Source organism: Ochotona curzoniae, unplaced genomic scaffold (genome assembly GCF_017591425.1).
Source record: "Ochotona curzoniae isolate NIBS_2020 unplaced genomic scaffold, NIBS_Ocur_1.0 contig_2294, whole genome shotgun sequence".
Lineage (NCBI taxonomy): Eukaryota > Metazoa > Chordata > Mammalia > Lagomorpha > Ochotonidae > Ochotona > Ochotona curzoniae.
In genome coordinates, this window is record NW_024465405.1 from 572,839 (window position 1) to 598,095 (window position 25,257).

Genomic DNA, 25,257 nt, shown 5'->3' on the forward strand with positions numbered 1-25,257 from the left:
CAGTGTCTACCAATTAGGGCTTTTTTTTTTTTTGTCCTGATACTTCCTCAGCTCCTGAGTCCATGTGCTCCTGTAACCTGGCCACTGGGTGTCGGACCCAGCGAGGCTGACTCATGGCGGCTGCCCTGGTTTCCACTCCGGTTGCCATGGAAATAGACATCAGATGCCTCCAAACAAGGGGCGGCCCACAGACACCTCAGGCCTCCCAGGCATTCACAAACCCTGTGTGGCCAAGCCCCGTCTCCCTGGCAACGGGTGCCCATGTCAGCCCCAGCTGCACGGTAAACTCTCTTACCTGTGGGCTCTAACGTGGACCTGGGCAGTGCGTGGCTTTTGCCTACCAACACAGGTGTTCCGAACAAGGTTCGTATCCTAAGTGAGGCCTGCTTCTCGTTTGTGGTTCTTTGACGAATACTTCGAAGCACTGAAGTTGGTTGTGCCCCGTCGCATCTGACGGCTTTTAGCGAGTGGAGAGATTGGCTGTCTGTCCACTGAATTCCTATCACCAGGTGTCGGGACATGCAGCACTTCCCATCCGGGTCAGGGCCTATGACTGGGAAAACACGCGGCATGCTGTCTCCTTCCCACTACCAAGGCAGTGGCCCTGTGTTCCTCCTGGTGGCAGCTCTATGTCTCAGGCGTTGGTGTTCAGTGGTGGCAGTGTTGGTCCCAAGAAGTCCCATCACCCACGCAGCCTGTGGCACACACAGGCTGCTCCCTCTCAGCCTGTGAGTGGGGCATATGTTCCTCTGTCTGCAGAGGATGAGGCCAGGTGCCCACCCAGAGCAAGCCCTGTGGAACTCCCACCAAGGAGCACAGCTGTGTTGGGGAGCCTCCCCCACCCACGTACCTGACGGATCTGCAGAGGAAGCATCAGTGTGATGGACTCAGCCCCACGCATCAGCTCAGGCCTGTATTGGTTAGCCTTTGCTGGCCAACACACTCCCCCTCAGCTTAGGGCCGAGGGTGGGGTCTTTTGCAGAAAGATGAAGCCAGCTCTTAGTGCCTTGTTTGAGTTCTGGCTCCTCTGCTTCCAAGTCCGGCTTTCTGCTAATGCGCACCCTGAGAGGCAGTGGAGGACAGCCCAAGTGAGTCCCTGCCACCATGTGGGAGACCCAGACTGAGTTCTAGGCTCCTGACTTTGGCCCGGCCCCGTCCTGGCTGTTGCACATCCTTAGGGGGTGAAACAATGCAGAATGATCTCTGTCAGTCCGTCTACACCTCTCTGTCTCTTGTTTTTCAAATGAGAATAAAATTTGTGAAATGTGCAGTAGCTTCATCAGCAGCTGTACCTGCTCCCTTCTGTGTTGCTCAGTCTCCCTGCCGGTCTCCCCGGGACGGCAGCCTCCCTGCTGGGCTGGCCACGGGCTTCTGTATCCTCCACGTGGCCTCTCCAGTTCCCATAGGGCGAAGAGGGAAGCTTCCAGGCCCCTGAAGGCCAAGGCTCCCGAGGGCCTCCTTTGGGCTATGCACTGCTGGTCAAAGTGGCCACTGCAGACTCAAAGGAATTGGGGCAGCACACATCACCTCCACACGGGCAGAGTGGGGGCCACACAAGGGTCACCTCGGCACAGCCGTGCCCACACAGCCTTCTGTTTGGGAGACAGAGACAGACAGAACAGAGTTCCCATCCACTTGTCCACTCTGTAGTTGCTGTCAACAGCCAGGGCTAGGATCAGGCCAGGAGCCAGGAGCTCCATCCAAGGCCAACAAGACAACGGGAGCCCAAGTCCTTGCACCATCACCTGTTGACGCCCCGGGGTGAGCACCTGCAGGAGACTGGCATTGGTGACAGAACAGGAATGGAAATGCAGACACTACACTGTGCAATAAGAATCTTGATATCTTGATTCACTTTCCAAATATCTACAACAGCCAGGGCTAGGTCCAGGGAAATCTGACATCCAGGTCTCCCCCATGTGGCTGGCAGGGACCCAAGAACTTGGGCTGTCCTCTGCTGCCTCCTAGGGTGCACGTTAGCCGAGAACTGGGTTGGAACCCTACTGCGTTCCCATGTGGGATGCCATCTTGCCGAGAGCAGCTTGAACCCACTGGCCCTGAAGTTGAAGACTTCTGACAATCAAAATGAGTGTTTATGCTGAAGCTTACCAACCGATGGAAAAGGCCAGCCAACCCTTCTTGTCCATGCTAGCCTTACCGGGGTCTGTGCTGCTTCTAATTTCCACAACATTATCAACATCATCATTGCTATAATTTTTACTAACAACCAACCACTAGGGCACGTCGAAAAATTCATAGGGAAATTAAGTTAAAAGATAGGATGATTTTGTCGTAACGAATTTTGAAATCCATGCCTACCAGAAGTCTTCACAACCTTTGTGAGAGATGGATGTTTTAGGATAAGCTGCCGCTCGGAACACTGCATCCCTATGGGAGGGCCTGGTTTGCATCCTCGCTGCTCCACTTGCTGTACAGCTTCCTGCTACTGCACATCCTGGGAAATAGCAGGTGATGGCTCCAATACTCCAGCCCCGCCAGTCACCCCACGGGAAACCTGGATGGCGTTCTTAGTGCAGGCGGAAGGGCTCTTGCAATCGCTCTTTCTCTCCCTCCCTGCCTTTGACGTAGATAATAATAGGCTCTCTCTCTTTTTTTTTTTTTGTCTTTTTAAGATTTATTTCATTTAATTTTATTGAAAGTCAGATATACAGAGGAAGAGAGGAAAATCTTTCATCCAGTGATTCACTCCTCGAGTGACTGTAATGACCAGTGCTGCACCGATCCAAAGCCAGGAGCCAGGAACTTCCTCCAGGTCTCCCATGCAGGTGCAGGGTCCCAAGGCTTTGGGCCGTCCTCGACTGCTTTCCAGGCCACAAGCAGGTTGCTGGATGGGAAGTGGAGCCACCAGGATTAGAACTGGTGCCCATATGGGATCCTGGCACGTTCAAGGCAAGAACTTTAGCCACCGTACCAGGCCTTTTTTTGAAGTGCATAGAGGTCGGCGCTGTAGTGCAATGTAGGTTAAGTTGCTGCTCAGAACACTGGCGTCCCATGATCAGAGCATAGACTCGAGTCCTGGCTACTCCATGTCCAGTCCAGCTTGTTAATGTATATTCTGGGAGACTGCAAACAATATCTCTAGTACTTGAGTTCTTGTCATCCGAGAACCCGGATGCAGGTTCTGGCCCAGCCCCAACTCTTGTGGCCGTTGGGGGAGTGAACCAGTGAATGGAAGCCCTCATTCCTACTGGCTGTGTCTTTCTACCTCACTCTGTCTTTCAGACAAATAAATAGATCTTTATTTTTACCAATTATTTTTGTTGTTATTGCAAAGTCAGATGTACAGAGAGGAGGAGAGATAGGGAGGAAGATCATTTGCCCAATGATTCACTCCCCAAGTGACTGCAACGGCCGATGCTGCACTGATCTGAAGCCAGGAGCCCAGATCCTCCCCGGGTCTCACCAGAGCCCACATGGGATCCCGGCATGTTTAAGGCAAGGACTTTAGCTGCTAGGCCACGGCTCCAGGCCCTTACCAACTATTTTTGTTTAAAGATTTATTTTATGGGGCCTCCACCTGTAGCACCGGCAGCCCATGAGGGCACTGGTTCATATCCCAGCTGCTCCATTTCCCATCCAGCTCCCTGCTTGTAGCCCAGGAAAGCAGTCGAGGACGGCCCAAAGTCTTGGGACCCTGCACCCACGTGGGAGACCCAGAAGAGCTCCTGGCTCCTGGTTTTGGATCAGCGCAGAACCAGCCGTTGTGGCCTTTTGAGAGTAAACCAGTAGATGGAAGGTTTTTCTCTGCCTCTCCTCCCTGTGTAGCTCTGACTTTGCAATAAAAATAAATAAATCTTTAAAAATATATAAATATGTATTTTATTTACATGAAAAACGTGCTGATTCAGGGCTGGGCCAGGCAGAAGCCATGTGCCTAGAGCTTCCTCCAAGTCTCCTGTGTGGGTAGTGGGACTCAAGGAGTGGAGGCCATTGTCCACTGTCTTCTCAGGCACATTAGCAAGGAGGCTAATGCCAGAGCTGGCACTAGCACCCACACGGGATGCCCACATCTCTTAGTACACAATTGAAACCTGCCGAGAAGAGATGCTTTACGATCCTACACTGTGCCTGCCTTCGGCTGAAAGCCAAAGTATGTAGACTTTAGGCCACAGTGGTCCCAGCCTCTGCCTCTGGTTGACTCCTGGCAGCAAGCAGCAGCCTGGCCCGACCTGCGCTGCACGGACAGACACCTGCTCTGCAGGTACAGTCTCTGGCATCTCTGCAGGGTTAATGGAAGGACCTTGCTGCAGCCCTTTGCCACAGAGCTGACCTTGAGGTGGGGCTGGGCCGTTGTGTCTTCAGTAAGTGGGAGCTGCAGACAAGGAGGCCCGAAGCACCACGTGGCTCCCCAGTGCAGTGATGAGGGACCCTTCCCAGGCTGTTGCCTGCCAGTGGTCACCTCCCAGAGCCCTGGCACTGTGGTTTCCGATGTGTGCACCGTGTCTCCCATTTGATTCTGGTAGAGCCTGCCCCACCTGTTATTATTCCCTGAAAGCCTCAGGCTCCAGGGCAGTAAGCAAATAGACATCCTATCGGGAGAAAGGCCCTACACGCGTGAGCAAACAGCAGCGTGGCGCGGCAGATGGCGCCTGCTGCTCTGAAGGGCACAAGGGGCAAGGCTCGTGGTAGGAGCAGGCAAGAACGTGTGTCCGGGCCCTGAGGCAGACATGCAGAAGACCTCAGGTTGCCCAGTGCCTCAGGAATGACGTGAGCAAGGTGTGAAGCCATGAAGGGCTGATCAGGCAGGCAGTAACATCAAGTTGGCATGCATTTGCCCTCTTGATGGGCAGTGGAAAGTGAGACTGCGGGTGTGGACATTCCTGGGATGCCAGCAGCTTGCAGGCCGAGGCAGCCACTGGGCACCTGGTTGCCGTGTGCAGTCCTTGGTTGCCTCAGCATGCTGGTTGGTAACAACTGCAAAATACCAGTGCCTAGTCCAGCCGGCATCCCCTCTGCACAGTGTGGGTCCAGCAGGTACATCTGAACCAGGTATGGGCTACAGCAAGACAGTGAGGTTTATCCATGGTCTGGCCATCCCTCCCGGGTGCCCCTGGGCCTTCTTGCATGACCTATGACTGTTCTTCACTCCCTCTGGCTGTCACTGCCCTCCAGGCAGCCACGAGACCCCATGACTCAGCATCTGAAAGTCCCTCATGTTCTGGCTTCATTTCCTTGTCTGGCCCCTGTCCTGACATAAGCCTCATCTCCCTGCTCTGCCCTGCTTTTGAGCCTTCAGGCTCTTCCCTTCACAGCCTGTCTGGGCTGTCAGGCTGTCTTCTGTGATTGGTTGATTTGAAAAGGAGAGAGAGAGAGAGAGAGAGAGAGAGAGAGAGAGATTGATTCTGTCATCCAGCTCAATCCCTCAAATGACTACGAAAGCAAGATTTGGGCTAGACCAAAGCCAGGAGCTCCATCCAGGTTTCCCACGTGGGTGACAGGGCCCCAGGCACTTGGACCATCCCCTGCTGTATTTACAGGCACACGCCAAGGGGCTGGATAGGGAGTGTGGAGACTGGGCTTGAAAACAGTGAGCTGAAATAGGATGTTGGTGTTACAAGCAGTGACTTCACCCTCCTCAACACGAAGACCATCTTGCTGAAGCAAGGCTCGCCTCATTCAGGCACACAGTTACTTAGACCCCCCTCCTCTCTGGCCCACGTTCCCCAGCACCCCTGCCATCCTGGAGTTGGTATGTGAACCACCCAGGGCTTCCATGCCACCACAGCCTCTCTGTGGCCTCATAAGCATTGACAAAGGCCATAGCTCATGGTCTGGCATCTTACCCAGCAGCTTCGTGTCATGTGAATTGCTCACCAGCCAACCCCTCCCATTCAGCACGTTAAAGGTTTATTCAATCACACCAGGGCCTCCTGCCCTATTTGGCCTCTCCGTACCTGCTCCAGTGTGGGACTGTGTGCCATGGGCTTCCCCTTCTCTGTGACTATCATGGTGCTGTGTCCTCAATATGTAAGTGTGCATCAACCCCCTGCACCCCACACGTTGAGTTTTGGAGGGAAACCAGCATGATGTCATGCCATGTGCCTCACGGCCCATAACGGACACCACAAGTGACTGTCCCCTGCCCTTCCACACAGCGTCCCTGCATCCTTCCTGAGCCGCATGGAACGGGGCTGATCTAGAAAAGCCAGGAAGGTGAGGCCAGGCTGCCCTCTGCATCCCTGGCTGACATCTGACCAACAGCTGTCACTGAGCTCGTGGATCAAATTCTTGCCTCAGATCACATGTGCATCTGATGAGCATGCTGCCCCCATGGCTTGTCCCCTGTGCAAGGTGACAGGGAACTGACCTCAGAAAGGGAGCTTTGGCTGGCCTGCACCTGCTGCGTGCATGTGCTGGCCCTGAGTGGCTGTCGCTAACCCCCAGGAAAAGGAGCAGCAGTCAGAATCCCAGGACAGAATCCCACCTCCCCCTCACCACCTGTCCCGGCCTTAGGGTCCCCTTTATCCAGTGAGGACCTTGGCGCCTTTGCCTCCTGGTGGGGGGTATCCCAGGTGAATTAGGTAAATGAGGTGAACCCCAGTTCTTGTACTTCTTCTGCTTTTCAGTGTAGCCTGATGCCCCAGAGGCTGGGCAGGCTTCATGCAAACCGAACTTTGCTCCTGGTGCTGGATCTGGTCAGAGTAGGGGTGCCAGGGCACAGCTGGTACAAGAGAGAGAAGTTGAGGCTCCGCCAGGGGGAAAAGGAGGGCCAGAATGCCAGGGCCAGATGTGGAGGGCCAAGCAGAGCCATGCACAGTCCCGGGGCCGTGTGAGGTTCCTCAAGCTCGCTTCAGGATGCAGCCAAGCTGCTGATCAGGAGTGTGGCTTTTCCAGCTCCATGATGATGTCACTGCCCTGCAAGAAAGTCCCTGCTATTTTCCCAGTTCTTGGGGGAGAGGCAACACCCCAGCTCAGTCTCTAGGTCTTTTGTCGCCTGAGCACTGTCACGTGGCCAGGCTTGCAGAGCCAGAGTGGAGGGGGAGCCCTCATACACTCCTGTAAGGACTGCTGTGTCCTCCTGCCCTCGCTCCAGGCCCAGCACTTCTGCTCTCTCGTTTCCCATCCTCTCCCTACATGTGTAGGAAACGCAGCCATCAGCCCTGCTTTTCCCAGGGTGACTTCGTCACCACCCCACCCCCCGTTTCTGCTTAGACTTCAGACAAAGCAGAAGCCAGCAGAACATGCAGCTGAGCAGTTGACAAGCCAAAGAAAGTTCTGGAGAAGTCATGGGTACCAGATCATCCCTGGTTTCAGACACATGCCATTTCACTGACCGGGCTGGTTACCACCCTGACATATGTTCTGGAGGAGGAAATCACCCCCTCCTCCCATCCCCCAAACCCTCAAGGAGTCAGAACTGCCCCTGCCTGCAGGCCTCTCCTACCCACCGCCCCCTGGGAAGTCGAGCTGTGGGCCCCAGTCACTGTGGCCTACCAGGCTCTGCCACATGAAGCCACCGCTGTCCCCACTCACCTCACCTCCTCTCTGGCAGGACCCCTGTCCCCAGTGCCATCAGGGGTCCCCCTCCACATATGGCCCTGTTCTCAAGCCAGCTGCTCAACACCCAGTTTGCTTGGAGTATTAGGGATCTCGGGCCTGGGGCAAGCGGTGTCCCCCCTCCCTGCTCCACCCCCACCCCAATGCTGTGGATCAGGATGATTCAATCCATGGCATCTGGGGTACATTTTTTTTCTGGGGCTTTCTCAGTGCCTGGGAGTAATCTGCTAGCTATTGTGGAGCCCTAGGGCTGGTAATCTGATGCATGCCACCCTGATGTGTAAAGGCCAGTGATGGGGGTAAAATCCCTCCCACAGTGGCACTTAAGACCCACCCTAAGGAGGCATTTCTTCTTGGCAAGTTGACTTGTTCTTCACCTCCTCCCTCCCACCTTGCTGCACAAACTAGATTCCAAGATACTGTGTCCTTGACGTGGAACCTGCTTGCGTGCCTTCAAAGGGGTGGAACCCTAACTGCTGTTCTCCAGTGGAGGCACCGGAGCCATCCATGTCCTGGAGTTGCTCCTGGCTCACCCCTGCGGGCTCACGCAGTTCGTGCAGTTGGTGTCTGTCCTCAGAGCTGTTCTAACCCACTGGTCACAGACTGGAAACAGGGAGCAAGTGCCCACCGTCAGCAGGCAGCGTCTGCAGCGGGCTCTGCCTGCACCTCCTGCCTCACTCAGTGAGGAGCTGGTTTCTTAGTTTTCATTCATTAGACAAGCAGAGTTACAGAGAAACAAAGAGAGAGGGAGAGATCTTGCATCTATTGATTCACTCTCCAAGCAGCTGCATTGGCAAAGGCTGAGGCCAGGAGCCAGGGGCTTCTTCTGGATCTTTCACGTGTGTGCAGAGGCCCAAGGACTTGACTCCATCCCCTGCTGCTTTCTCAGGCCATAAATAGGCAGCCGGGTAGGAAGTGGAGCAGCTGGGACTTGAACCAACGCCCATCTGGGATACCAGCACGGCAAGCAGAGACTTGACTCGCTCTGCCACAGTGCCAACCTCCATGCTGGCTTCTCTGGCTCCTCACATCTCCCGACTCCTACCAGACCCCTGCATCTTTGTCCCTGCAGCCAGTTGTGTCTCAGAAACCTTGACAGTGACCTGTATGTGTCCGCCTTGCATGTGGGCTTTTCAAACTCGGAGAACGTCTGACGCTTCCTGTGCTGGTGAGGAGTGAGTCTAGGGGAAGCAGCAGCCAGGAGGTCCCACTTACTAGAGGTGTAAACTGAGGCAGTAATGAGAACCTCAGCCCGAACACGAAACTTTCCCGAGCCAAGAGCTGTCCGCTGTCAGTGGTGCTCACGGCACCTTTTCACCCGTGTCCGTGTCCCACGTCCCGGAGCCTCCTGGACAGCACTGTTAGAGCCAGGGCTTTCGTAAAGTTCATGGAAATTGCATAATGATGAAAAACATATGGATTTCCAGAGTTTGTGGGATTTTTGTTTGTTTTTGCGCCAATATGTGCTTGCGCTAACTCACTTCCGTGCTGTACTCCCGCACAGCTCAGTGGTCATGTGAGCGGGTCACACCTCCACCCTGATTGTCTAGCACCACCCGCCATAGCTAGCGTTGGCTGAGGTCAGGTACCAACGGACCGCTTGTTCCTGGTCGTGCTGGAATGTGATGATTTTGTTTCTGGGGATTTTATGTCCCCTCCAACAAGGGAGTGACTGGTCACCCAGTTTCCCCCCAACTGTGATTCACCTGCCCGCTCCAGCCAGGCCTCTCAGGTACCACTCCCTGTAGGAGAAGTGAAACCAGAGCCTGCCCGCCTGCCCAGGCCCCTCGCCCTGCCCTGGGCTCCTCAGAAGTGGTCCGCTTCCTGAACCGCTCCCACTGCGGACACATACTGCGTCATCCCCAAGACAGGAACATTCCGGGAAGCCTGACCCGAAGCTGAGCAGCAGTTGAAGTCTCAGGCAGCCAGACAGAGTCGGCCCAGGGTATGGCCTTGAAAAAATCCCTGGAATCCAGGATGGTCAGTCGGTGTGGGTGGGGTGGCCAGGGAACAGATGCACCCTGGGCCTGCAGAGTGACAGTGACCGTAAGCCTGCGTTCTGGATGGGATCAGCCTGTAGTCTCTGTGAGCAGACAGCAACGGGGGAACCCCAGGAAAAAACATGAACCCTTTCCCGGCTGAGTTCAGCTGCCGCTATGCACCAGGGACCCCGAGTCCTTGGAAGGCAGTGTGTCCCTGCGGGTTCAGAGACGGGCTTCACTGCACGAGCCTGTATTCCTCACCCCCCCAAACTTAAAAAGCCAGGCTGCCTGCCTCACTCAAGGCTGGACTCCCACTATAGAGAGTCACTTTTCTCGGCCTCAGTCTCCACACCAGGAGAAAGGGTATGATCAAAGGAATCCATGCCAACTTGTGGTGAGAGTGAAGACATGAAGTGCTGCGGAGGTGGATATGACCCCTGCGGGTCAGTGTAAGGAGGAACCAAGCGCACACTTACGGAGTGCGGCAGGAACCTGCTCACTCCCGCCCCTGCAGACCGTGCAGGATAGTCCAATCCCATCTTCACCATAGCCTCCACGGAGGTCACCCCCCTACCTTCTGGTTCTTTGCTCCCAGCTCCCATCCCCCAGGAGCTGAAGCCGAAGCCAGAGCCAGAGCTGGAGCCTTTGTCTCCCCTAGAAATGGACTCTGCTAAGTCCAGCTCACCAACACCCGGGAAGCCCACAGTGACCCGAGATAGTTGGAAATGCAGCCGAGAAGCTCATGTATATAGATTAGAGTCCTCGCTTCCTGTTGGCAAGTTCAGAGTGGCAAATGACAGTCATCACTCTATTAAGTGGGTATGAACCCAGGGGAGGGATGGGTAAACCAATCTCAGAGGGTGACCCGTGGCCTGGGGCTCCTCCCAGGAGACTGCAGCAGCGCTTGGCCGCTGCCCCCTGCCCTCAGGCCCTCCCGCCTGCTCACCCCAAAGCTGCAGAGATGGAACTAGGTCGCAACAGGTCCTGGCAGGAGATCTAGGGAACAGGTGCGTGGCTCAGCTATGTCTCCCTTCCACGCCTACTTCATGGCGTTTGATGGAGAAGGTCCTCAGACCTGCCCACCCCATGGGTTTTTCTCGTTGAAAACTTCCAGAGACAACTTTTTGTGCATTCACATGTGATTATTAAAAATAAGGCAGAAAATCCCCTTGTAGTGGCAGCATTGTGGTGCGGCTGGTTAAGCTGTCACCTGACACTCGCATGGGAGACCCAGATCAACTTCCAGGCTTCTGACTTCAGACTGGCCCAACCCGAGTCATTGCAGCCACGGGGGCGTGGGGCTAGTGGATAGAAGATTTCTATGTCTCTCCTTCCCTCACTCTGCCTTTCAAATAAAAATTAAGAAAAAAAGTAAGATTTATTTATTTGTGTTGGAAAGGCAGATATATAGAGAGGAAGAGAGTCAGAGAGGAAGATCTTCTGTCCGATGGTTCATTCCCCAAGCAGCTGCAACACCTGGAGCTGACCCGATCCAAAGCCAGGAACCAGGAGCCTCTTCCGGGTGTGGCACTTGGGTGCAGGATCCCAAGGCTCAACTCGACTGCCTTCCCAGCCCACAGGCAGGGAGCTGGATGGGAAGCGTGGCTGCCGGGATTAGAACCTTAGAACTGGTGCCCATAGAGGATCCCGGCGCTTTCAAAGTGATGACTTAAGCCACTACGCTATCATGTCGGGTCCGAAAAAAAATCTTTTTAAAGAAAAACAGGCCAGTATACCCTCTGCCCAGTTCCATCCTGTGCCAACATCTTGTAAAACCACAGTCTGGGTACCATCTCAGGCCACACATTAGCTTTGGAGCATCCTTGATCCAGAACCTTCTTTCTCATCAGAGAGATCCCTCATGTCGTGCTCACTTCCCCTTTGCGCCCGGAAACCACTCATTTCAGGAATGGAGGTCATAGATGACGAGCCATGAGGCCTGGCTCTGTTCACAGCGTGATTCACCATCTCCATTCGTGTGTATCAGTGGCTTGTTCCTTTTCACTGTGGAGTAGTATTCAGTGGCACAGTTGCACCACAATTTAGCCATTTTCTGTTTTACTAGTGTTTTTTTCTAAGGAAAAGTTTAAGATTTAATTGTTTATTGGCGAGATAGAAGTTACAGAGAAGGAGAAACACAGATCTTGCACCCGCTGATTCACTCCCCAGGTGGCTGCAGTGGCTGACGGTGGGCCAGTCCTGATCCAGAAGCCAGGAACTTCATCTCGAGGGGCCCAAGTACTTAGACGCTCCCCTGCTGCCTTCTCCAGCGTATTAGCAGGGAACTGGATTGGAAGTGGGTCAGTCAGGACATGAACCAGCACTCATTATGGGATGCCCATGTTGTGGGTGGTGGCTTAACCCCATGGGCCACCCTGCCCCCCAGAGAGAAAAGCTGCATCTCCACTGGTTCACTCCCCAAGCAGCTGCAACACTAGGGAAGGGCCAGGCGACCACCACACAGAAGGTTCTGGATCAAGGATGCTCCAACCCGAGGACCCAACCCGAGTCTCCCATGTGGGAATTCAGGGATCCAGCTGCATGAGCCATGCCCTTTCTGCCTCCCGGGGTGCACATGAGCAGGAGGTTGGCATCTGTGGTGAACGCAAGCACTCTGATAGCAGCCACCCCTAACACTCCCTCCTAAGGGACACCTGTTGTTTTCTGTTTGAGACCTTCATGAATAAAGCTGCTATAAATATCCGATGGGCGGCACATCGTGTGCCAATAGGTCTTCATTGCCCTGGGACATTTGCCCTGGAGTGTAATTGCTGGGTTGCCTGTGGCTGCCCATTTTGCTTTTTTAAAAACACAACCATCGCTTCTCGGCCTTTTGGCAAAGAGCAAGTGTAAAAACACAACCAAATTGTCTTCCAAGAGTGCGTGCCTGCCCGTGGGAAAAATCAAAGTGAAAGCTGCATCTGGTTTTAACGCAAAAAAAGAAAGAAAAAGGTTTGAAGTCCCTGTGCAGGTTTTTCACAATCCCTTTTCTGCGAAATCTTTGAAGATCCCTTGCTGTGTGTCTCCAGCCGCTCTGAGCAGCATTGGGTGCCTGGCCTTTCTTGCAGCCGTTTGATAGGCGTGTGAGACGCAAGGCGAGAGCTAGCTTCTCTCCCCCGCCAACAGCCAGCAGTGCGGGGCATCCTCTCAGTGCTGTTATGCGTGGACGCTCCTAGGGGAACTGTCTCTTCTGTCTGTCACCCAGTGTCCGCTTAGGTTGGTCCAGGTTGACTTTGAGTGTTCATTCGAGGCAGGTGGTATGGCTTCCAGGTACTGTCTCCCTGGGTATGCACAGCTCTTGTCACCCTCTCCCGCCCAGGTCTCTTCATGGATCGTGCCGTGACGGCAGTTCCCGGGACTCCTTACCCGGGTGCTCTGGCGTAGGTCAGGCTGCCACTTGTAATGCTGGCATCCCACACGAGGGCTGGTGTGCTCCAGCTCCAGTCCTGCTCCCTGCTCACACACCTGGGAAAGCAGCAGCAGATGGCCCATGTACATAGGAGACCCTCATGGAGGTCCAGGCTCTTAACTTGGGCTTGGCCCAACCCCCACTTTGGCAGCCATGTGGGGAGTAGCCCAGAAGATGGAAGATGGATCGTTCTCTCCTTCTCTATGTCACTCTTTCCTTTCAGGTAAATGAACAAATCTATAGGAAACGAAAGAATTTTTTGCCTGGCCATGGGTCCTAAAAATTTTCTTCTGTTGAAACTGAGTAGTCTTGGGGTCCAGCATGGTAGCCTAGTGGCTAAAGTCCTAGCCTTGAATGCTCCAAGATGCCATATGGGTGCCGGTTCTAATCCCAGCAGCCCTGCTTACCATCCAGCTCCCTGCCTGTGGCCTGGGAAAGCAGTTGAGGACGGCCCAAAGCCTTGGGAGTCTGCACCCGCGTGGCAGACCTGGAAGAGGCTCCTGGCTTTGGATCTGCTCAACTCCAGGCATTGCAGCTGCTTGGGGAGGGAACCAGCAGACTGAAGATCTTTCTGTCTCTCCTCCTCTCTGTGTATCTGCCTTTCCAATACAAAAAAAAAAAGAAATAAATCTTTTTAAAAAAGAAGAAGAAAAGAAATGGAGCACCCGAGACTCGAACCAGTGGGATGCCAGTTCTGCAGGCAGAGGATTAGCCTGTTACACCACCACACCAGTCCCCAGAGTTCTTTATTCTGTTCCACTGACCTATTTCTGCTCCTCAGCCAGTAGCATGGCAATCCAAGTTACTGCAGTTGCATAGTAAGTCTTGAAATCAGGTAGACTGACTCCTCCCACGTTGTTCCTATAGACATTTTAGAACAATCCTTTATGGCTTCAAAACAACCGTGCTGGGATTTTGATAGGTATTGCATTAAATCCACATATCAGCTGAGGGAGGCCTGCATCTTAGATCTTCCGGTCTGTGAACAAGATATGATACTCCGTTGATTTACATTTTAACGTTTCTCAGCATACAGATCTTGTATGTATTTTGTTAAATTTATACCCAAGTATTTCTTTCCCTTTTTTGGGCAGTTATACTTTCTTTTTTTGTTTGTTTGGTTTTTCTATTTTTCTTTTTAAATTTTTTTTTGAAATTTTCAATTTCAAGTGCACCTGTTCATTGCTGGGATGTGGAAGTTGATCTTCATGTTTGTCTTCTATCCTTTGGCCTTGTTGAGCTCATTCAGTAGTGATTAAGAAAGTTTGGTTGACTTTTTTTTTAATTCCTTGAGATTTTTACATAGACAATCATATATTACAAATGAGGACAATTCTGTTTCTTCTTCCCTAGTCTGTGTACCTTGCGTTTCCTTCTTTGCCCATTGATGGGATTAGCGCTTCCGCCCCTATGCTGACAGCGCATGCTCAGGGCAGGCCTGTATGCACAGCACCGTGGTTAAGGCCCCACATGGCACAACTACGTCCCATGGCAGAGGAAGGTCCTGGGCTCAGGTCGTGGCGCTGCGCCTTGCTGCCAGTGTGTGCCCCGGAGGCAGCAGGTGATAGCCCAGTGCTTGTGTCCCGGACAGCCATGAGGGGCTTGAGCGGAGCTCTGGACTTCAGGCCTGGCCTGGCCCAGCCCTGGCTGTTGTGGGTACACAGTACCATATGTGAGTAGTGAGTATATAGATAGGAGAGAGAGAGAGAGAGTGTGTGTGTGTGTGTGTGTGTGTGTCCCTCCGCAGAGCAGCAGGAGTGGAGATCCTTGCCTTAACCTAATCTGGTGCCCGGTGGGCAGCCTGTCCCTCGAGTCGGGTGCCACCTGTCCGGCTTTTGTGGGTGATCTCTATCAAGCAGCCCTCTACTCCTGTCAAACTGACAAAGTTCCTCACCACACGTGTTACATTTTGCCAAATGCTTTCTTTTTTATACATTGATGTATTGATGTTATTTTTTCTCATAAGCTTCATTTTTAAAAAAATGTATTGATTTATTTATTTAAAAGACAGAGTTACAGAAAGAGAGATGGGGAGAGGTTAATAGATCTTTCATCTACTGGTTCACACCCCAGCTCCCTTGGGGTCTCCCGTGGGGGTGCAGGGGCCCAAGCTCTGCGGTTTTGTTGCATTGCAGCTGGCAGCACATTTGTGCCCAGACCACCGACCCGCAGCCAGTGCTGTGCTGTGTCTTTAAGCGGTCCTCTGCTCCTGCTGCTGGACCACGATGAGCAACAGCCCTCTCTGATCCAGCCATGCGCCCTGTGGAAGTAAGTCAGCAGAGGTCACCTTGTTGACCTGCAGAGCGGTGTGGGTGCGTCGGCCTCACCACGCTCTCCTGTGTGGTGTAACTTGAGGGGCCCTCTTAGTGCACCCCAGACGACATGGACCTAGGTCTGCGCTGAGAATCGGCCAAGTTTTCCAGAAAGCTGCTAATCTCAGAGGTCTTCAGAACCTGCACAATTTTATAGGAAAAGGGGGTTGGAAAAAAACCCAATGCAGCAGCACTTGAATTTGGCGCCTGTCACATCTCACTGAAGCAAGTCCTGCTTCCTCGGGACTTGTAATTCTGTTACTTTATCGCTGTGTTCGTTAAGGCCTCTGGCACCACGTTCCTGAGGAATGTTTCGAATTCTTGTTTTTCTGGAACCATCATCTGGTTTTGGCACCAGGGTGCTGCCAGCGTCCTAAAGCAAATCAGAAACCTTCCTTTTTGCTTTTCTGGATTGATGTACTTCTTGAAAAGTTTGAGTGGCAGGTGGAAATGGTGAGCATTTGCCTAGTGGGTAAAGCTGCTGCATCCCACGTGCACGGGCCAGGATCCAACAGCCACAGCCGGCCCTTGACTCTAGCTCCCTACTGACACAGGAGCCTCGGAGACAGCACGTGGGCCCCTGCCCCTAGTAGGGAGACTCGGGTGGAGCTCCTGGCTCCAACCTCAGGCCCAGCCCAAGGATGGTGTGGGCATCTGCGGGGAAGCAGCCCAGCAGGTGAGGACTCTCCTCATGTCATTAAGTAAACCTCTTTAAACTTTGAACATTTGGGGCCTGGCGCGGTGGTCTAGTGGCTAAAGTCCTCGCCTTGCACGCACTGGAATCCCATGTGGGCACCGGTTCTAATCCCGGCAGCTCCACTTCCCATCCAGCTCCCTGCTTGTGGCCTCAGAAAGCAGTCAAAGACAGCCCAAAGCCTTGGGACCCTGCACCTGTGCAGGAGACCTGGAAGTTCCTGGCTCCTGACTTCAGATTGGAGCAGTACTGGCTATTACAGTTACCTGGGGAGTGAATCATCGGAATGAAGATCTTCTTTGTCTTTCCTCCTCTCTGTATATCTAACTTTGCGATAAAAATAAAATAAATCTTAAAAAAAAAAAAAACAACTTTGGACGTTTGTTTAATTTTCTTTTTGTTAAAGTTTGATGGAGTTCTCCTGGGAAACCGTGGGCCTGGGCATGTCCTTCACGCGAGTGTTTGAACGATGGAGTGAGTGTCCGCTTGATTTCCCGTGGAGAGGCCCGTGGCGACTGGAGTTCTTCCTGCGAGTTGTGGGCTGTCCGCGGGGTCTGTAGGAGTGCCTCCTGTCTCGGTTCCAAGCCTGGTTGGTCACTTGCAGCTTCTCTTTGTGGTTTTGTCCGAGGCCCTGCCCGTCTCAGTCCTCCGGTTACAGAGAACCGGGTATTGTTTAGTCACTCGTCCCCGTTGTTTTCCTTCCCATTCACTATGCTTTCCTCCTTATTATTTCTGTGTTTGCTTTGGGATCAGTTTGCCTCTTTTCTCTGTGCTTTCGACACCCTGTGTTTTTTCAGTTGCTGTCAAAGCATTGCTTTGTGATGACTGCCGTAACACCTGCGTCGGGTCACTGTGCGATCTCTCTCGCGTGGGCGTTGGCACCTGTTGGCTGTCTCTCACTGTCCGTCTCACCTCTCCCTGGTTCTTGTCATGACTGATTTCTGTTGAGGCCTGGACATTTGGGGGTATTAGGAGATTCTATCTTGTCAAACCTTCTGTCTCAGCTATCTCATCCGTTCTCACTGCTGCCAGGTGCGGGCAAACATCCGGCCCCAGGCTGGGCAGCGTTGAGACCAGACTGGCCAGGGTAACAGGGAAGGTCCATGTGGCTGTAGGGCAGGAGAGGGAATTCCGGGCCGTGAGCTGTGGGCCTCCTGTGACCTCTCCAACAGGGGGAAGGTGAGTGGGAGGATGGGGGTTTCGTGTGAGTGCTTCTTGCTTGGCCTCTTCTGTGGTTTCCAGCTGGGGGCGTTAGGCTCCCCGGGCCCTGGCTGACATGCTCCTGCGTGGGGACACAGTGTCTTCTGTGGAGGTGGATGATTTTTCTAAAATTCTTCCATGGTGCTGGGCTCCCCCTTCCCTGGTTCTTTGGCCAGGAGCACCAGCTTTGAGGGACAAGCCGAGGAGGGGAGCAACTTCCTATGCACCACTGACTTGCCCAGTTCCTTCAGCTCCAGGCGTAAGAGTGGGTGGAGAGTCTGGGAAGTTAGCACCTGCCGCTCCTTGGGCCCCGGGGCCCCTGGCCCACCCACCTTGCGTCAGTGCTTAGAAACACCTCAGGCTTGTTTCATGAGTGGCAGCCCATCCAGTGGGCATCTACCTGGGGGAAGGGGAAGCAGGGACAGGAAGGGCCACTGCGTGTCGCAGGCAGTGAGGGATTCCCCAGGACTAGGTGGAGAAGGCATGAAACAGTTATCAGCTGACTAGGAGGCTTGACCAGCCACATGGTCCCTGGACCCCAGAGGAAGCAGCTGGACAAGCATGGTCGAGAGGGATCTTCAGGCATCTTCTCGGATCTGGCCACCTCATGGGGATGGCACAGGAGAGCCGACTTCCTGAGACTCGGCTGGCCCTGCCAGGGTGAGCTGGGCAGACTGCCGGGCCCCAGGACGTGTGGCCACTCTGGGGAGAGCCGCCCAGGGCTGGTGGTGGGTAGGCCAGGCCCTTCATTCCTGTGTCCTTCGCAACAGGAGGACCATGACACCATGGAAGCTGACCTGGACAAGGACGAGCTGATCCAGCCCCAGCTTGGAGAACTCTCAGGCGAGAAGCTGCTGACCACAGAGTACTTGGGGGTAGGTGCCATGGGCTGGGTTATGCTGCCATGGGGACCAGCAGGTGGGCACGGGAGACCTCCTGTAACAAGGGACTCATGTGGCACATAGCATGAGGACAGCCCCCATACCGTATTGAGACAAGGTCTGGGGTCGCTCCCTTGACCCTCAGTGGTTCCAGCGACCTGTCCAAGAAGAGCTGCTGATAGAAAGGCAGGTGCCAGGGCCTCTTCCTATCTCCCCGAGGGCATAGGGCATCTCATCCTTTCAGCCCCTTCATCTGCCAGCAGGAAGATGGTTGCCGGCGAGGAAGCCAGATGGTAGTGGCTAAAGCCACTGGAGCAGACGGGGGTGGCCACCGAAGTGGGTGGGAGCAGAGGATGGCAGGAGCTGGGGCAGGAAGCAGGGTTCCTGGGAAGATGCTGTCAAACCCCAAGGCTAGCAGGAACAGAGAGGGGCATTGCACAGGATGGGTCGAGGCCCCCAGCTGCGAGCTGCCAGGGACTGCTGGTGTATGAATGGCGGCACTGCTGTGTAAGGTTCTGGAGGGGAGGGGGCATGACCCTGGAGGAGTGCTGGGGCACACTGCAGCCCCATGTGCCACTGAGCACACAGGGACACCGGCCATGGTCGTTCAGGGGGGCTCCTGGCACACTGAAGCTGGGCACAGACTAGGTCAAGGGTGGGGACTCTGAGATGCCCTCAGATGGAGCCAGAAGGGAGGCCAGGGCAGTCTCAGCACCTGCAGTCAGAACTCAGGGAAGAAGTTTGGGATTTGATGAGGTATGCGGAAGCCAAGTCTAAACACAAGTCTAAACACTTGTATATGTTTCATATGCACCTTGCACACTAACTTGGCTGAAGGTCTTTTGGGACAAGATTTTCTTTTAACCACACCTGCATTTTGATTGTGGCCCAGAAGTTGACAGTGTTCAAGCAGTTCTGTTCTCGAGGCTGGAGTGAGGGCTGCTCCACCTCCAAGAGCTGGGCAGTGCCAGTGGTTGAGGTACAACGAACCAAGCCTGAGGTCTGTCGGTGGCCTTGACTTGATGGCGTCCTGCCGTTTCACCGTGATCCATAGTTCTGACTCCTTAACGTGCACACGTGCTTGATGTCAGTTCCCACGGAGCACGGATGTGAACATGTTTGTCCCCATGGCTACAATAGAACAAAGCCACCGATGGGGTGCCGTCTGCAATAGCAGACCCTGTGCTGCCTGGGGGTCCTAGAGAGCAGAGGTCAAGTCCAAAGTGTCCTGGGGCTGTACATGCCCACCGCACAGCTGACTTCAGAAGGGAAGACTTCCCTGGCCCCTCCTGTTAGGAAGTGAGAAATCCAGCTGTGTGTGCCAAGGGCCTCAGGAAAGCCCCTGCCGAAGGGGAAGGCCCGCAGCTGCCCAGGACTTCACACCACAAAGGTGGCCCCAGGCCCGATCACTTCATGGTGGCCCCAGCCCTCCTTGCTCCCCAAGGAAAGTTCACCTCTGCTCAGCCCCAAACTGGGTACTCTGATAAGATCGGACTATAAAACCTGCACAGCTCTCCCAGGAAGAAAGCCTGGGGGAAACGCCTCAGCAAGGAGCCTGGGAGGCGCCCCATCTGCTAGCACCGAGGACAAAAACCTTGGGAGGAATGATACTGAACTCCAACCCTCCATCGCAGAGAAGACGGAGAAGGGGCAGGAGACATGGCTGAGATAAACTGGACCCTACCCCCTGCCCCCGTCCCCTTACAAGCCCCGCCGTGTGAGCACAGGCTGTGTGCTCAGCTCCTGGCCCTCCCCGAGCCGCCCTCCTGGCCTGCCAGCTCTGCTCTCTCCATTGAACTATGCACCTTGCCTCCCCTAGTCTGAATCCCAGAGGGACACTCGCTCTCCAGTCCCGTCTGCCCCGTGACCCCTGCCCACTGCTCCATGTCTCATGGCTGCTTTTTTTTTTTAAGATTAATTTTTATTGGAAAAAGTAGATTTAAAGAGAGAAGGAAATTAGAGAGAAAGACCTTCCATCTGCTGGTTCACTCCCCAAGTGGCCACAACAACTGGAGCTGAGCTGAACCAAAGCTAGCACAAGTCTGAACACCACAGAAAGCTGGGGAAGCTGCGGACAGAGTGGAAGGCAGCAGCACTGGTCATGCCCCATGTGTCACCTATGCCCGTGACACACTCTGAGCCCATGGATGTTGACCTTCCTTCTGCCAGGTGACCTCCCTCTGTTCACCCATGTGTGCCAGGCTTGTAGCTGGGTTTCGTAGCTCTTCCAAGGTGATGCCCTGAGTTGCACAGCTCCTTTCCAGTGCTGAAGGGCCAGATCCTCAAGGCACAACCAGGGGATCCCAGCATCGTGTCTGGGTTGCAGTTACCTGTAACGACAGCTACAGGCCTGGCCTGCCAAGTCACCAGCAGCAAGTTGCTGTATATCCCAAGTTAGAGGGCCAACTCAGGTGCCAGTGCCTCCACTCTAATCCAGCTTCCTGCTAATGCATCCAGGGAGGCCTGGGTGATGCTTCCAGTGCAAAGATCCTTACCACCCATGTGGGAGACCTGGATAGAAATCCTCTCTCCCGCACAGCCAGCAGATCCTCTGGCTATGTGCCGTGTGACCAGTGACTCATGTTAAACTTTGCCATTGGGCCCAGTGCGATGGCGTAGTGGTTAGGGTCCTCGCCTTAAACGTGCCGGGATCCCATATGGGCGCTGGTTCTAGCCCAGTGGCCCCGCTTCCTATCCAGCTCCCTGTCTGTGTCCTGGGAAAGCAGTCGAGGACGGCCCAAAGCCTTGGGATCCTGCACCCATGTGGGAGACCTGGAAGAGGCTCCTGGCTTCGGATTGGCTCAGCTCTGGCCGTTGAGGCTGTTTGGGGAGTGAACCAGCAGATGGAAGATCCTCTCTGTCTCCTCTCCTCTCTGTATCTACCTTTCCAATAAAAATAAATAAGTCTTTAAAAAAAAAAAACTTTGCCACTAAGCCTGGGAGTGCCTTCACTGCCTCGTATCCTTGCAGTGTTGTGGAGTGCGAGAAAGATCACACTGGGCCCAAATGTAGGATGTTAGGAGTCCTTATTGCCACGTTTGGTGACAGCAGCTTCCACTACACTCCGGGAGCCGCTGCACCAAGCCACCAAAGCAAGGGTTTTTAAGCTCTCATCCTCCAATCAGACTGAGAGCCACACAGTACAAAATTTCCCTCTACAGGAGGCAGGAAGGGAGTTACAAGAGCCCAAAGTTTTTCTGTAGTTGATTAACCAGTAGGAGGCAGGAGGGACCAGGTGCACCGCATGGAGTCTCTAGCCGCCAAAGCTGGTTTCCCGCCTTCAATTAACTGGAATGGTGCAAGAGGAGATGGGTAGGGCCAGCGCTGAAACTCCGTTTCTGTGCTGTCTGGTGTCAACCTGTCAGGCAGGTACTAGCCATCAGCCACTGCACCCCATTACAGCAGCACTGAGTGACCCGAGACAAGGGGTCACAAGGGAAGTTCCAGGAGAACACAGCAGCAGGAAGTGACTGCAGGTAAAAGCACCAGGCTCTGCAGCCTTCAGCAGAACATACGGCCATGCAGATACATGGGCTGCCGCCCTCCCCGGCCCGCAGCTTCAGTCTCAGCCCTTGGGCAAGGCTGCAAGTGCCTCCCATGCTTTGACTCTCAGCTGTAAGATGGCAGGTGCAGGAGCCAGCATCCGGCACGGTGACCATGACGAAGCACCAGCTGGGGTGCCTGTATTCCCTTTGGGGGTGCCTTCAGTCGAGTCCCAAGGCGTGTTTCCCATTTCTGTTAAAGCACACCCTGGGAGCCAGCACATGATGGCCCAAACACCTGCGTCCGTGCCACCCACGTGGGAGAACCCGACTGAGCTCCAGGCTCCTGGCTTGGATCTGGCTCAGGCGTAGCCACCGCTGGCATTTGAGAAATAAGCCAGTAGATGGAGAATGTCTGTCTGCCTTTCAAACTGAAGAAGATGATTACATGATGATGATGATGGATGCAGCTCCTGGCACAAATCTGTGATGAAAGCAGGAAGAAGTCCTAATGTGTGGGTAGGCAGACCTGACCCCCTACAGTGCTGTCCTTGGCTTTCCCTCATGACCTGGCGGGTCAGAGCCAAGTCACCCAGCCCCACCCTGCCACAGGGTTTGGGAAGATGACTGCATTTCAGCCACCTCACTGCTGTGCCAACAAAATCAGTTCTGCTCAGAGGGTAGAGGGGCTGGAGGACAGAGCCTCCCATGGCTGCTGCCTCCTCCAGCTAATGGCCGCTGTGTCCAGAGAGGGACAGATGAGTCAACTGTACCCCTGTTAGACAAACCCGTGCCACCTCGTAGCGTGTCACAGTTTCTTGGTGATTCACATATTCTCAGAACTCAAACGGGAGATAGAGTTTCTTCCTTTTTTTTTTTTAGCTTAAATTGACAAGTTGTATACAGAGTTATGTGCTGCAGTATCTGCGTGTTTGTGTGTGTGTGTAGTTAAACATGCCGTGTGCCCTGGTGGCAGACCCTTCCTTCGAGCCCAGCTGGAAGCTGCGTTCCCTGGATGAGCAGCAGTGGCCGCCAGGTATCCTGTCTGTCCACACCCCCGGAAGCATTGCTCACAACTTGAGGCAGGCAGCCACCGGTGTCTGCCTTTAGATGACGGGCTCAGCCTCCTGGGCCCGTCCACCCCATCCACATCTACTGGGGAGGGGAAAGGCCCCGTCTCCAGGTCCCAGGTTTCGGGGATGGGGGGCACATGGGCAAGCAGAACTGGCAGTTTTCCAGGGTCTCAGGGGTTTTGATGGAAGTGATGTGTTCACTGTTCCTCAGGAAGGCATGGGAGGGCACAGCTGGGTCCCTTTGTCCGTGCGCCAAGCTCAGTGCTGCAGAAGGCATGGGGTCCTGTCCAGTGGGAGGGCAGGGAGGATGGGGAGGCGGGAGTGGCCCTGCGGAGCCATGGACAGAGGACTTGCAGCACCTGTAGTGAGCAGGGCAGGCAGGAAGCTGAGACGCCAGGCACTGGGCCTGGGCAGCGTGACACAGGGAACTGGATGCTGGGAGCCAGCTGTCTAGGGTTAAGGTCCCTCTTGGCAGGTCACTCAGTAGACGGGGCTGTCGGCAGCCCGCAGGCTCCAGCCCCAGGAGCCCCACCCTGTGACTCCTTCCGGAAGCGGGGTTATTTTTTTCCCCTTGATTGATTAACTTAATTAAATAATGCTATAGAAAGCTTGGGAAATAGCTGGATTATTCTTAGTTCTGCAAGTTAAACCACCAAAAGCATTTTAGCATTCATTTCCTTTCTGGTTCCCAATGAAGATTTAGCATCATTCAAAGCATTGTTCATAATGTCATCGCCTGATTTACGGTTAAGGTTTTCAGGGAAGTTCTCTTCATAACCTATTTGTAAGTGGCCACGTGTTGCTGAAATGTGTATGCTGCGTTTTACTTCATGGTTCGTCTGTTCCTAGACGAGTTTTGCTCCACTTTGACTCTGTAATGATTTTGTTAGCAACAATATTGAGTGTTGAACCTTTTCTGGATTTTGCCTTCTTTGAGATTTGCTTGCAAGGGTGTCAACATTTTTTAAATTTTTATTTTTATTTTTTTTAAAGATTTATTTTTATTATTTTTTATTGGAAAGGCGGATATACAGACAGGAGAGACAGAGAGGAAGATCTTCCGTCCGATGATTCACTCCCCAAGTGAGCACAACGGCCGATGCTATGCCGATCCGAAGCCAGGAGACTCTTCCGGGTCTCCCACGCGGGTGCAGGGTCCCAAAGCTTTGGGTCGTCCTCGACTGCTTTCCTGGGCCACAGGCAGGGAGCTGGAAGGGAAGCGGGGCTGCCGGGATTAGAACCGGCACCCATATGGGATCCCGGGCATGCAAGGCGAGGACTTAACCACTTGCGCCACCACGCCGGGCCCAAATTTTTATTTTTATTTCACTCAGAGTTACAGAAAGAGTAGGAGAGACAGAGAGAGAGAGAAAGATCTTCCATCCACTTGTTTACTCCCCAAATGACCACAATGGCCAGAGCTAAACCGATCTGAAGCCAGGAGCCCAGAGCTTCCTCCACATCTCCTACATGGGTGCAGGGTCCCAAAGCCTTGGACCATCTTCTATTGCTTTCCCAGGCCATAAGCAGGAAGCTGGATGGGAAGTGGAGCAGCCAGGATATGAACCAGCGCCCATATGGGATGCCAATGCTGCAGGCAGAGGCTCTGCCTACATGCCACAGCACCAACTCCATGAACATCTTTATGACTCTTGAAATGCCCACATTGCCTTCCAAAAGAGTTATCTTCACCAAAGGGCCTGGGTTTACTACCCAGCTCCAGCCTCCAGCCAGCACAGACCCAGGAAAGCAGCAGGTGACAGCGGCTCCTGCCACGCACACGGGAGACCCGGAGAGCCCACCTGGCTCCCAGTACTGCCCTGGACCAGTCCCAGCCGTTCATGGACCTTCGAGGAGCGAACTGGTGGATGGGCACTCGCTCGCTCGCTCTCTGTCCCTTTCTTTTTGTATTTCTGCCTCCCAAATTAATTTTTTAGAGATGTATTTTTAATTTGCTTTCAAAAGTAAGCAGTCTCACCCAGCAGTAGACGGGGCAGTTCTTGGTCACTCAGAGTGGCTGAAGAACCAGCCCCTGGTTCCTGATCGCCAGTGAAGCGAAGGCTGCGTTACGTATTCCTTCTGTTAATCAGAAGTCCTGGTTTACAGCCCGAGTGTTTGCATTCTTCACCCAGCTACCTGTTTGTTTTCTGCTTAACTGATGTGGAAATGTTCCATATCTCATGAACATCTCTCCCTCCCTCTGTTGCATGGGCTGCAGCTGCTTTTTCCTCCCTGGGTGGTGGCTGCCCGTCATATGGCTGGTGTTCGATACACCAGACAAGGAAATGATCCAGGATTTGGGTTTTTGGGTTTTTTTTTTTTTTGGTTTTGGGGGTTTTTTGTTTGTTTGTTTTTGTTTTTTGATGAAAATAGGCTCTTTCTCTTCTTAACTTCAAAAGCCCAGGTCTTTCCAGGGATGTAACAGGTCACTGTAGTCAACTCTTTCTTCCTTTTCTCATGACTTGATTTTGTTTTTTTTTTTAGTTCATACTGCTGAGTGGTACAACTTGTAAACCCACAAGCATTCCACCCCCACCCCCACCCCAGATTCCCGTCTGCCTGGATGATCGATGCCTGGAGCTGCCCTCCTGTGTTTGCAGATTCTCTTATCACCATAGATTGGTTGACCAGTGGAGTACATTCCTCTGTCTGGCTGCCAGATCCCGCAAGTCTGTCCCTCAGCCCCTCTTCTCTCTCCCTCCCTCC

The 25,257-nt window shown here is 53.7% G+C and overlaps 1 protein-coding gene across 1 annotated transcript in view; it reads left to right on the top strand.

The window, feature by feature from the left end:
* Nucleotides 1–25,257, top strand: part of ARMC9 (armadillo repeat containing 9) — a 106,247-nt gene that overhangs the window by 80,813 nt on the left and 177 nt on the right. Inside the window, exon 20 of the mRNA XM_040972285.1 lies at nt 17,886–17,990. Within this exon, the coding sequence (XP_040828219.1) occupies nt 17,886–17,990 (105 nt within the window). The remainder of the gene's footprint in view (nt 1–17,885; nt 17,991–25,257) is intronic.